Below are 14052 nucleotides of genomic sequence, written 5' to 3' on the forward strand. Positions count from 1 at the left end.
TGCACGTAATATAATGTAAGGTCTGCTGAAAGATAATAGCAAATACTCAGAAACACGACAAACGTTTCCTAACTTCATTCCATCCTTCCTTCCGAATATTATGCAGAGTTTCAAATGTTTGCAGTTATTTTGATGTTGATTGCATCCACTGTAGATATCATTTGAGTGAAAACGAATTCAAAAATCTCTAAGGGGAAGCAGGGCTCAGCAAAAAATGACAGCTTTAGTAGAAATAGAAAGACTTTCCATTCTTTTGCAAAAAAGGAAGGGATTATATTTCTTTAAATTTTCAAGTATTACGAACGTTACAATCATCCTTATCACTTATCAGTAAACACGAGGTAGGTAAACGACGTAAAGCAATGAACGTAGAAGTAGAAATTGATGTTGGAGAATGGTTATAGTATTTCAAAATTTCTCCCCAAGAATATACTTCAATTTTTATTTATGTTCTTCATTGATTTAGGCTTGAATTTCTTTAAGTAGGGAGTTCACAGTTATTACTTCCAGTTAATATAGTGTTACTTCCTGCATCAAACTTTTTAAAGAAAATAGGGGTTCTTCAGATCCCTTAAGAGTAATGTTTCTACAAAGTTACCACATATTAGGTCAGTCAAAAAGTAAATGCAATAATTTTTTTTATTTTTCACAGCAACAATAGAAATCTTACAATAATATCATTTTCCAACATAGTCCCCCTGCACTTCAATACACATGGTCCAACGTTCCACAAGCTTTCCGATACCCTGAGAAAAAAAGGTTTTCGGTTGAGCAGCAAGCCACGTATGCACCGCTTCCTTCACCTGTTGATCTGTGTCGAATCGACGGCCTCTTAAAGCATCTTTAAATGGACCGAACAAATGGTAATCCAACGGGGCGAGATCGGGACTGTATGCAGGATGCTCTAACACCTCTAAGCCAAGATTCTGAAGAGTTTGAGCGGTGTTGGTGAACGTATGGGGACGCGCGTTGTCATGCAACAAAAGAATGCCTTCCGCCAATCGACCTCATCGTTTGCTTTGAATTGCAGGCTTCAACTTGTTCGAAAGCATATCCCTGTATCGTTTACTGTTCATTGTTGTCCCCTTTTCCACATAATGTTCCATAATTACGCCTTCTGAGTCCCAAAAAAGTGTGAGCATCACTTTTCCTGCAGTGTTGACGCTTGACTTTTTTTTTTCACTAGAGATTCAGGGTGTTTCCATTCCATGCTCTGGCGTTTGCTCTCAGGTTCGAAGTGATGGATCCATGTTTCATCTCCAGTGATGATTCGTTTCAAAAAGGCTTCACCTTAGCATGTGTGTCCAATAATTGCTGAAAGATTCTCACACGATTTCGCTTGTTCTCGTCAGTGAGTTCTTTAGGGACCCATTTCGCACAGACTTTATGAAAGTTGAGCCTGTTATGGATAATTTCATATGCAGAACCATGACTAACGTGCATATGGTTTGCCACTTCATCAACAGTCACTCGTCAGTTATTCAGAACCAGCTCACGGGCTTGCTCAATGTTGTCATCAGTAGTGGATGTGGCTGGACGATCTGCTCTTTCCTCGTCCTTCACACTTGTTCGACCGCTTTTGAACTTTACAATCCACTGGTAAACACTTCGCAGCGGTAAAACATTGTCACCGTATTGTGCTGAAAGTCTTCTATGGATTTCAGCTCCTGGTACACCTTCAGACTACAAAAAACGGATTACAGAACGCTGTTCTTCTGTGGTGCACACGGACAGTGGCGCAGCCATGTTTACTTGGCAACACTGCAGAGCGAACTGAAGTGATGACGCTGTAACCTGCCACAGGCGAAGACAACGATACTATCTATCGGCTTGCGAGCGCAGAAAGCTGTACAGCCAACCTACGGAAGAAAAGAAAATCTTTGCATTTAAGTACTTTGTACATAGAAAAAGCCAAATACTTAGTGAAGTAGACAAGTAACGCAGAAAAATTAAAACATTTTTCTAATTGTGAATCTAGAACAACAGGTTATGTCGTTATTCAACTTTGAGTACGAATTCTGATATTTGAACATTTTGTGTGTGTTAGTAAGGGGGTCAAAGGTTGGTATGGTCTCAGGGAGTGTTCAGATGCTGATATGAGCACTCTGTAAATACTGAGGAACGCCATTGGGTATAACAACTACCAATACTACCAACAAATCCTACCTCCACGTCCCCGAAGGCTGTTAGCCGCGTGACCCTTGGGCAATGCAGCAAAAAAGATCATACGGCCCGCCTAAGCGGGCCGATGCTGTAGCAGACGGAGGAGGGTGAAGGCGAGTATCCAGCGCCTAAACTGGATGTTATCAGCTAAGGGAGTAAACCCTAACAGAAAATCCTGGTCCTCCAAAGAAATGGGGGTTGAGCACTAGGCCAGCACCCTGGTCTCATAAAAATAAACTTCCGCTAAAAAAGCTCAATTACAGAAAGCCGGATGGATTAATGGAAAACGACCTAGGCATATGAAAAGGAATAAGAAAGATATAATCTGTGTAGGAACATGGAATATCATGACTATGCTAAAACCTGGAAAAATTCAAGAAATAGCTGACCAAGTCTTAGCAACAAAGTTGGAGATAGTCGCATTACAGGAAGTAAGATGGAAATGACAAGGAGAAATCAAGAAAGATAAATACTCTGTGTATTACAGTTGTAAAGAAACTACGGGTCAGCATGGAACTGGATTCCTAGTAAAGAGAGAAATGGTAAAACATGTACTAGGATTTGAACCGTGTAGTGAAAGAATATCTAAACTTAGAGTGAAGGGAAGGTTCTGTAATGTGACATTTATAAACGTGTATGCTCCAACAGAAGAGAAAGATGATGACATTAAAGATAAGTTTTATGAAGAACTGCAAGTAGTGCAAGATAAAACCCCGAGACATGACCTGATAGTCCTGTTGGGAGATTTAAATGCAAAAATAGGAAAAGAGGATGCATTTAAAGAAGTAACAGGTAAACATACATTGCATGAGATAACCAATAATAATGGAGAATTAGTATGTAACTATGCTATTGCAAATAATATGACTGTAATGAGTACACAGTATGAACATAAAAAGATACATAAAGGTACCTGGGTGTCCCCAGATGGGAAAACTACCAACCAAATTGACCATGTTTTAGTAAACGAACATAAAAAGGAAATGGTGCAGGATGTAAAAACAATGAGGGGTCTGAATTGTGATTCGGATCATTTTTTGGTCAAGGCAGTAATCAAACAGAAATTAATACCTGTACGAAAAAGTATTCCAAGACAACAGATAAAATGGAATAAAAGCAATATGCATAGTAAATAAATTCTGAAACAATATAGGAAAAAAATGAGTCAAAATTTGGAAAACATTATTGATACCCAAGATATAAATGAAGATTGGAAACAACTCAAAGAAGCTATTCTGAAAACAGCAACTGAAGTAATACAAAAGCAAGATGGTAAACCAAGGAATGAATGGTGGGATAATGAATGTAAAATGGTAATAAATCAGAAAAATGCTGCACGACAAAGATGTTTACAGAGACACACAAGGGCAAATTGTGAAGAATATGAGAATAAAAGGAGAATTACCAACAATGTATGCAGAAAGAAGAAAAAGAATGGATAAATGATAGAATCAAAGAGATTGAGGAATACCATAGAAGAAAGGATTCAAGAAATTTTTTTAAGGCCGTGACATCTCATGTAAGGAACTACACTCATGCAACTTCATTATGTAAAGATGCATCTGGAGAAGTAATATCTGAGAAAGAAAAAGTATTACTCCGTTGGAAAGAGTACTTTCAGGAATTATTAAATTGGGAACACGTACCGTATGAAGATGAAATACCCGAAAAATTGGAAAATGATACTGAAATTCCAATACCAACATATGAGGAGGTAAATAAAATCATAAAATCCTTAAAAATGAATAAGTCACCTGGTTCAGATAATATCACAGCAGAACTGATAAGACACGGAGGATATATGATAAGGAATAAAATTTATAATTTGATACTCAACATATGGAATAAAGAGGAAATGCCACAAGAATGGCTACATGGTATCATGTGCCCAATCTTTAAAAAAGGAGACAGGTTGCAGTGTAATAACTACAGACCAATTACGCTTCTGAATGTCGCATACAAAATCTTTGCAATTCTTCTACAAAATAGAATCTCTGAAATTACAGAAAACAAATTGGGTGAATATCAAATGGGATTTAGACCAAATAGATCTACAGTTGATAATATATTCATACTGCGACAAATATATGAAAAATGTTATGAATATAATATTGAATTGTAGGGCCTCCCCGATGGCGCAGTGGTAGTGTCGTCGCCTTGTAATCAAGGGGTCCCGGGTTCGATACCTGGTGGAGGCACATGGCACAGTGGTTTCCGGTCCCACTTTGAACCGTAGGTCCAGTCCCGATTAGCCTTACTGTGCATAAAGTGGACTTAAAACACCAACTCAAACCAAACCAATATTGAATTGCATAACATATTTATCGATTTTATGCAAGCATTTGACTCAGTAAATAGAAATATAATTCCTACATGTCTAAAGAAAATTAATGTCCCAAACAAACTAATAAGATTAATAAAGTTGACATTACAAAACACTACAGCAGTAGTAAAAGGAAACAATGATTTTAGTCAGAAATTTGCAATAAATAGAGGAGTAAAACAAGGAGACCCATTATCAGCAACTTTATTTAGCATAGTCATGGATGAAATAATTCAGAAGTTGGAAATCAGAGGAAACATTTCAACAAGATTAAGACAGATCTGTGCATATGCAGACGATATAGTAATTACTACAAGAACTAAGCAATCAATGGTGGACTCACTAGTGAAACTAAAGCAACAGGCAATGAAATATGGACTAATAGTGAACGAAAAAAAGACAAAGTATATGAGATGTACAAGAAGAAAAATCCAACAACAAAAAGAGGATATAGATACAATGCACATAGAGCAGGTACAATCATTTAAATATCTCGGGTCAATAGTAAATGGAAACAATGAAATTGAAGAAGAAATTAAAGAAAGGATTGCAGCTGGAAACAGAGCATTTTATGCAAATAAGAGGATATTAAAATCCAAACTAGTTTCCAGAAAAATAAAATTAAAGCTGTATAAATCCATAATAAGACCTGTGGTTACATATGGCTGTGAAACCTGGGTGCTGAAAGAAGATATAATTCGAAAACTAATGATATTTGAAAGAAAGATTTTAAGGAAAATATATGGCCCAACGAGACAATCAAATAATATATGGCGAATAAAAACAAACGAAGAGCTTGAAACATTACTAAAGAGTAAGAATATAAGAAGATTTATCAAAACACAAAGATTGAGCTGGTTGGGTCATATTGAAAGAATGCCCGAAGAAAGAATTGTGAAACAAATTTACAATTGGAGACCTATTGCTACAAGATCACAAGGAAGGCCCAAAACCAGATGGATAGACGATGTCAGAAATGACATAAGAAAACTGAAGACACAGAACTGGAAGAAATGTGTGTTGAGTAGAGAAGAATGGAAGGATGTAATTGAGCAGGCCAAAGCCCATAAAGAGCTGTAGCGCCTTATAAGAAGAAGAAGTAGTAATAATAGTTATTATAAGTTATCGTTTGGATCAGGAGACCAATAGCACTGTCTCTTTCCACCAGCCACAGTGTGATAGGTTAATCCCTAACAATAAAAAATGGACAGGGTTCTTACAAAGAAATAAAACATTCCATTTTAAAACTCATTAATCTATTAATCAAAACCAACACAGGGATAAACACGTTATGTTAAAATATGTACGAAAAAATTGCAAGTCTAAACACATATCCAATACTCATTACGACAAAACAGGTCAGCCCCATACCTCACATAGGATTGTCCTTGCTGTGGGTCGGTCCAGACGCCAGAACCATGTTAGCTTGCACTAATGCAATTTCCAGGATGGAACTACGACCACGATGAATATGATAAATTGTGAACTGATAGACTACATGAAGCACCAAACACACTAAAAGGTCTCCGACTTACCAAGAATTTGAAATTATTAGTAGGCTACGCTAACCATTACGTCACGGAGTCTGATACTTCCAACATTATATTAAAGGATAATGTTGTAATATAGTTCGTAATAAAGGGTTAATGCCCTAGTTAAAAGAACTGCTCTTACCTATCAGAAGTCCAAATAATGAAACGGCAATTTATATCGTAGTAACAGAAGCAAATGAAGAATCCAAAAATCAAGTAGAATTTCATCTTGTCCATGTATATTAAGGTATGCTATCTTTAGCACGTCACAAATGAAAGGTCTCAGCATAAGTCCACTGCGGTTCAGTTCATTGCTGGCGCAGGACATATTTCAATCTTATTTTTCTTCCTCATATAGAAAAACACAACGATTAGACTTTCTGAGCGAGAAGAGAAATGGGAGAAGTTAAAAATACCCCAAAATGAGAAAAAAAAATGATTGTGCTTTTCAACCTTGAAATCTTTAACATTTGAACAGAGCGTTCTAAGATTACTACTTTTCTTGCTCTTGACAAGGAACACAAGCACATTCCTATCGCTTTATTAATTCCAGAAATATATGTAATTGAAAATTGCCGGTTTGTGAAAAATGAGGTTTTGAACAACCCCCGCATAATACGTAATAATAATATTTCTGCAAAATCCCTTCATAGGTATCAATTTTGGAGCTAATCTTAGTGTAAGATCAATGGAAAATATAGTCTTTCCGACACTTCATTGGAATTTTGATCTCTACTGTCGTGCGCTTATGTCGGCCCTTGACCTTAGTTCAAGGCAGTGACCCGTCGAAACCCAACGTGTGTCATGCTTTCTTAGAATGTGAAAGTTCCTTGTGAGGAGACTAACCAAACAGCCTCTCAGACGAGCTCCGTCTCTGATCTAACCTTTTTCACGTAAGTACCTGCTTTGAGGAGTTCCCTTAAAATATAATCAATTTTAAAAATATGTAACTATAAAGTATCTTGGATCATAAACTTTTCTGTTCCCTTCACAATAATGTGGCAGTTTTGAACAGGATCGGTGCTTGCTGTTTTAACAACAACCTCAGGTAAGGCTCAAAGCAACCATTACTCGATAACAAGTCTAATCAACAATAAAATGTTAACGGATGCAACTAGATAAACTGTGGGTACCAAACCAAGACAGAACGCATGAAAGTGGTCCCATCGTACACTTTCTGTGCTCTGGAATTTTGTTGTTACGGTTGGAGGCAATCACAAATTGCGCAAAGTAACTAATCTTGAGTGTTTCATTTCAATATATCAATGTAATTCAACTAATTCCTATTTTCAAATTTGATTATATCAACTGGTAAAATTGTATTATCAAACTCCGTGTCGTAACAACCCTTTCAGTGCTAGGCCTACCAAGCGGCTTTCCAGTGCCTTACCGTTACCGTTGCTTTCGAGACCAGAGTCCGTCTACATTGCTTTCAAGTAGCTCCCCAATTGTCCTCACCTAAACTTGGGAGCTCCCACTAGAATCGAACCCGGTACCTTTAACATCAAGAGTGAGAGCGCGGAAGCTCTAAAATTATATTGCATAATAAATATAATAATAATAATTGTTTGGGATAGATTAGTGTATGTATTATTATTTGTGTTATCAATGTGTGACAATTTGTGTATCTTAAGTATTCATTATACTTGTCGCCACTAGGTGGCAGGACAGTGCAGACTCTGCTTCGGAGACTGTGCAGGGCGTGGTACATATCGGGAAATACCCGCACTGTACGAGAAGAGCGAGAGACATTGCTACACGGTGGTCGACTCCATTCCAATGTAGTCCAGTGTCAGTGTACATTAAATAGTGTATATAATCAGTCCAGTGTTTAAATAAGAAACGCAACATTTTATGGTCATCTCCGGGCAGGATTAGTTTACCAAGTGAACAATCTCTGTGAGATATGACGTGTTACGCATCAGAACAAACGTCTCAACTCGCCCGCCATGGAAAGAACGAGTGTTTTCGCGCGGTATCGAAGTGACTTTGTATGCAGTGTTCCAGTTACAGATGTGTACTGACATTCGTACTTACGTCAATATATGGTTGCATGTTATGTGCTCAATCGTAGAACTTTCTGTGTCACAGTACTTATTACGTATTACGTGTAATTTTCGATCACAACCGTTACGCGTGTGGTTTGAACAGACATTCCGTATTGTTATATCGTGCGTACGTCGAATGTTTTGTTATAAGACCGAGTTATACACCGTGGTATTCAGTGGACAATAAGTTGTCTGTTACGATAACTCATCACGGGACTGAGTAACATAAATTTGGACAGTTTCGAGCATCCACTGCAGTATCCTGCTGTCGGCTGAAGTGACGTCATCGCCAACACCCAGGGAAGCTTCAGATCAAGGTCAGTAGTTAGATAGGCTCGCACCATATTTTGTTTACTTTTTCCTCACGTACTATTTCCTACACATCTTGCCCTCTTTCCTTCGCGATGGATGAAGAAGAGAAAATAGTGTTGATACGCAAGAGAGCTGGATTTAGGGGCCAGTTAACACGAACACAAGCATTTGTTAATTCCTTTGAAGATACGGGGGAAGTTCAAGAAGTAAGGGTCCGTTTACAGAATTTAACACCTTTGTGGGAAAAATATGATGAAGTTCAAACACGTTTAGAAGTAGAAGATATAAACGAGAATCATGAACCTCACAGGGAGGATTTTGAAGAAATTTACTACAAGGTACGGGGTAAAATGGAATCCATTATAGAGAAACATAAACAAGCACAAGCTGCACCTACAGATGGATCGGATGTTGTAAACAATGCTTCATCATTAGGCACCACGCACATCAAATTACCCACGGTATCTTTACCCACGTTTCACGGTAATTATCAGGATTGGTTAGCATATTCAGATGCATTTCAGGCTATGGTTCGCACAAATGACAATATTCCTAAAATACAGAAATTCCACTACTTACGTTCATCATTGGAATCTGAAGCAAGAACACTTATAGATACTTTGCCCATGACTGATTCAAATTACGATATTGCATGGCAATTGTTGAAGGATAGGTATGAGAATAAACGACTGATAGCAGCAAGTCATGTCAATAACATCTTGCATGTGAACGCAATTAACAAAGAAAATGCCACAGAATTACGTCAGTTCATCAATGACGTCACCAGTAACTTAAATGCTCTTCGAGCTCTTGAATTACAAACACCGTTAGAAGATGTTATTTTGATACATCATTTTTTGGCTCAACTTGATTCTCACACAAGAAGGGAATGGGAATTAAGCCATACCGATCAGTCGTTCCCTACACTAAAGGAACTGTTCACCTTTCTAGAACAAAAATGTCAAGCTTTGGAATCTTTGAAGTCTGTTCACGTAAACAAAAATGTTAATGAACACAAGGTTAGCCCTAAACAGAAACACATCCGTCAGTCAAATTCTTACCTGACAACTACAAATACACAATGCTATTTCTGTAAATTAGCACATTCCTTATATTCATGCAAGTCTTTTGCAGGCGCCAGTCTGAAGCAGAAACAAGAGTGTGTGCGCAACAACAAACTTTGTTATAATTGTCTCAGATCGAATCATAATTTTAGGAACTGTACTTCAGGGAATTGTAGACGCTGTGGATTGAAACACAATTCTCTGTTGCATCCAGAGGAAGGCGGTAAACGAGGAGGTCCTCTAAGGCAAGACCAACCAAGGAATGACTCACCAGACACGAGGAATGAAGCTGCAAGGACAACTTCAGTACAATCTTCATACTGCACATTTAAGAGTAAACCAAGATCACACGTTCTGCTATCAACAGCTTTAGTAGAAGTCGTCGATTCTAGGGGACAGCCACATACATGTAGAGCTCTCCTGGACAGTGGGTCTCAGTCAAATTTCATCAAGGAAGATCTTGTTCAGAGACTACAGTTACGAAAGCAGAAAAATCATATTCCAATCAGAGGAATCAATAATGTTTCATCGGAAGCCAAGCACAGTGTAGACATTCAGCTGCGCTCAAGAGTGTCAGACTTCCAGACTTCACTTACTTGTCTGATACTCCCACGCATCACAGGGAACGTACCTTCTCAAGTTATTCATCATGAACATTGGAACCTACCAACAGACATTGAGTTAGCAGATCCAGATTTCCACAAACCAGAAGGGATAGATCTACTAATTGGATCGGAACTTTACTTGCACTTACTTCTTCTTGAAAGACAAACAAGAGATGAAAACTATCCAGTTCTTCAAAATACTGAATTAGGTTGGATTTTAGCTGGTCGGATGGAACAGCCTGTACAACCTAGTACACCCACAGTAGCATGTTTTGTACGCATGGAAGACAATTTGGATTCTCAATTACGGCGTTTTTTCGAGTTGGAGGAAATGTACTCGAAACTAAAAACAGCTGAAGAAGTAGCTTGTGAAAACCACTTCAATCAACACACCACCAGAGATGAAACAGGGCGTTTCATTGTTCGTCTCCCATTTCGATCAGATCATACAGAGCTAGGACATTCATACAACCAGGCATTATTCAGATTACATCAGTTAGAGAAGAGGTTTCAACAACAACCAGAGTTGAAAGAGGAGTATAGCAGAATACTCGAGGAGTATGAAATGTTGGGACACATGAAGCCAGTACAACCAGATCCAAATGAAGCTGATGACGTGTCATACTATTTACCACATCATCCAGTATTCAAACCTAGCAGCAGCAGCACGAAAACCAGAATTGTTTTTGATGCATCAGCAAAAACAACAAATGGAGTCTCATTAAACGATATACTGATGGTCGGTCCAACCACACATGACGATCTTCAGTCTATAGCTCTTCGCTTCAGAACGCACAAGGTTGTATTTACGGCAGACGCCGAGAAGATGTTCAGACAAATCCTGATTCATCCAGATGACACTAAGTTTCAACGCATACTTTGGAGGAAATCTACAGATATGCCAGTACAAACGTTCGAGCTCACAAGAGTCACATTTGGTTTGCCATCATCACCGTTTTTGGCGACTAAAACATTGCAGCAGTTAGCTGAAGAGGAAGCAACCAAGTTTCCGAATGCATCCAAAGTTTTACAACGAGATGTTTACGTTGATGACCTTCTTACCGGAGCTAACAGTATTGAAGAAGCTAGACAATTGCAAGGAGAACTAATCGATTTACTGAATTCAGCAGGATTCACTTTGAAGAAATGGTGTTCTAATCATCCAGCACTTCTTGAAGCAGTACCAGCTACTCATAGAGAAATGCAACTACCATTTCAGTTTGACAAGGGAGCAAACGTTACAGCTTTAGGCCTCACATGGGATCCAGTCACAGATAAATTGCAAGCAAATAACAAGGAGATAGTGTCATGTTATGAAGACAACATCACTAAACGACAAGTAGCTTCTATTGTCGCATCAATCTTTGATCCTTTGGGACTAGTGAGTCCAATAGTAATTTCTTACAAGATATTTCTACAACAATTATGGTTCTATAACATGGAATGGGACGATAAGTTACCAGATAAGCTCAACATGGAGTGGAAACGTTTGTTTCAACAGTTACCAAACATTAATCAGATACAAGTTAACAGATTTGTGCTAGTTCAAGGAAAAGTGGTTGACATTCAACTCCACGGATTTTCAGATGCATCGCAAGTTGCATATGGCTGTTGTTTGTATCTTAGATCAACAAATGAAAATGGTGAAACCACTGTACATTTACTTTGTTCACGTTCGCGTGTGGCACCTATAAGAAGGATCACTCTTCCTCGTCTTGAATTGTGCGCTGCTTTGTTGCTGGTGAAACTAACACACAAGGTGTTACAACTACTACAATTGGAAGTCAGTAGAGTCAATCTATGGACCGATTCGAAGATCGTACTGGCGTGGCTTGCATCACCTGCAAGACGATGGAAAACCTTTGTAGCGAATAGAGTTTCACAAATTCAAGAATGTACTAAGCCTCAGTACTGGAAACATGTAGTGTCAGCACAGAACCCCGCAGATTTAATCAGCAGAGGGACAAATGTAGACTCACTACACACCTCTCAAATGTGGTTTCATGGCCCTGATTGGCTATCACTTCCAGCAACAGCATGGCCTTCGAGTCCAACATCGTCAAGGGATGATGACTTCAAACTCGATGAACTTGAAGAACAAAGAACAACTACAGTAAGTCTAGTCACAAATGCACCAACAATAGAATTTATCAGCAGATTTTCGTCGTTATTGAAACTTCAAAGAGTGATTGCATATTGTTTGAGATTTCTACACAATGCGAGGAACAAACAAGAGAAACACATAGGATCATTGTCAGCAAGTGACTTAAGATCAGCATTGCATACTTGCATTAGAAGCGTGCAACACGAAGTTTATGGCAAGGAAATACGAGAATTGTCTTCTAACAGTCAGGTGTCAAAGGATAGTCAACTTTTAGACTTGCATCCTTTCCTAGATGACAAACAAGTACTCAGAGTTGGAGGAAGACTTAGACACTCGCAGCTACCATATGATAGCAAACATCAAAGCATATTGCCACCAAAGCATCATTTAACTGAATTGATCATTCTTTCAGAACACCACAGGCTATTACATGCAGGACCGCAACTCCTTATATCTTCATTACGACAGGAGTACTGGATACCAAGAGCCAGACAAGTGGTCAGAGCTATTCTGCACAAGTGCCTCATTTGTTTCAAATTAAGAGCATCTATTTCCAACCAACTCATGGGACAATTACCACCATCCAGAATACAGTCCACTAGACCATTTCTAAACACTGGAGTTGATTACGCTGGACCAGTTATCATCAAGCCGTCAATCACTAGAAGCAAATCAAGGCTGAAAGCATATGTAGCAGTATTTGTATGCTTTGCCACAAAGGCCATACACCTAGAATTGGTCGGAGATCTCAGCACCAAGTCATTCATTGCTGCTTTGCGAAGATTTACGGCACGCAGAGGAAAATGTTTGAACTTGTACAGCGACAACGGAAGAAATTTCGTCGGTGCCAATCGTGAATTACAAGACTTGAAGAATTTATTCCAATCATCAGACTTCAACAAGTCTTTAGAAGACCATGCAGCTCAGGAAGGATTCAAATGGCATTTTCTACCACCCAATAGCCCAAATATGGCTGGACTTTGTGAAGCAGGAGTGAAGTCCATGAAGCATCACCTGAGGAGAATCGTAGGGAACTCTGCTCTCACTTTCGAAGAACTTGAAACACTCTTAGTTCAAATCGAAGCCTGTCTTAACTCAAGGCCCCTCACAGTATTGTCACATGACCCTACAGATCCCAGTTTTATAACCCCTGGCCATTTCCTTATTGGTGCACCCCTAACTAGTTTTCCTGAGCCTAGTCTAACTAACATCAAAGAATCCAGTTTATCCAGATGACAGAAATTGCAGCAGATGTACCAACAACTATGGGACCGTTGGTCAAAGGACTACTTGCATTCCCTGCAGCAGAGGACCAAGTGGAACACCCAAAGGAAGAATTTGGAACCAGGAACAGTGGTTTTAGTGAAGGAAGATCACCTACCTCCACTTACATGGAAACTTGCTATAGTTGAACAAGTGCATCCTGGTGCGGATGGACTAGTGCGTGTTGCAACTGTTCGCACTTCATCTTCAACCTATAAACGTCCAGTTAACAAACTAGTGCCTCTTCCAATAGATCATTAGTTGTACTTTTGTTGATCGACTCGATCAAGAGGGGGGACTATGTTTGGGATAGATTAGTGTATGTATTATTATTTGTGTTATCAATGTGTGACAATTTGTGTATCTTAAGTATTCATTATACTTGTCGCCACTAGGTGGCAGGACAGTGCAGACTCTGCTTCGGAGACTGTGCAGGGCGTGGTACATATCGGGAAATACCCGCACTGTACGAGAAGAGCGAGAGACATTGCTACACGGTGGTCGACTCCATTCCAATGTAGTCCAGTGTCAGTGTACATTAAATAGTGTATATAATCAGTCCAGTGTTTAAATAAGAAACGCAACAATAATAATAATAGTGAATCGTATAACTTTCTGCCAGCCCCCGTGGCGGAGTG

General features: G+C 38.9%; 1 protein-coding gene across 1 annotated transcript; it reads left to right on the top strand.

Moving 5' to 3' along the window:
• Positions 1-8470: 8470 nt before the first annotated feature.
• LOC145982265 (uncharacterized) lies at positions 8471-13387 on the top strand. Its single transcript, XM_083115841.1, has one exon. It carries the CDS (start codon positions 8471-8473, stop codon positions 13385-13387), a length of 4917 nt encoding a protein of 1638 aa, XP_082971967.1.
• The last annotated feature ends 665 nt before the right edge of the window (positions 13388-14052 follow it).

The sequence above is a fragment of the Lepisma saccharinum genome, chromosome 2, assembly GCF_977018435.1.
Source record: "Lepisma saccharinum chromosome 2, izLepSacc3.1, whole genome shotgun sequence".
NCBI lineage: Eukaryota > Metazoa > Arthropoda > Insecta > Zygentoma > Lepismatidae > Lepisma > Lepisma saccharinum.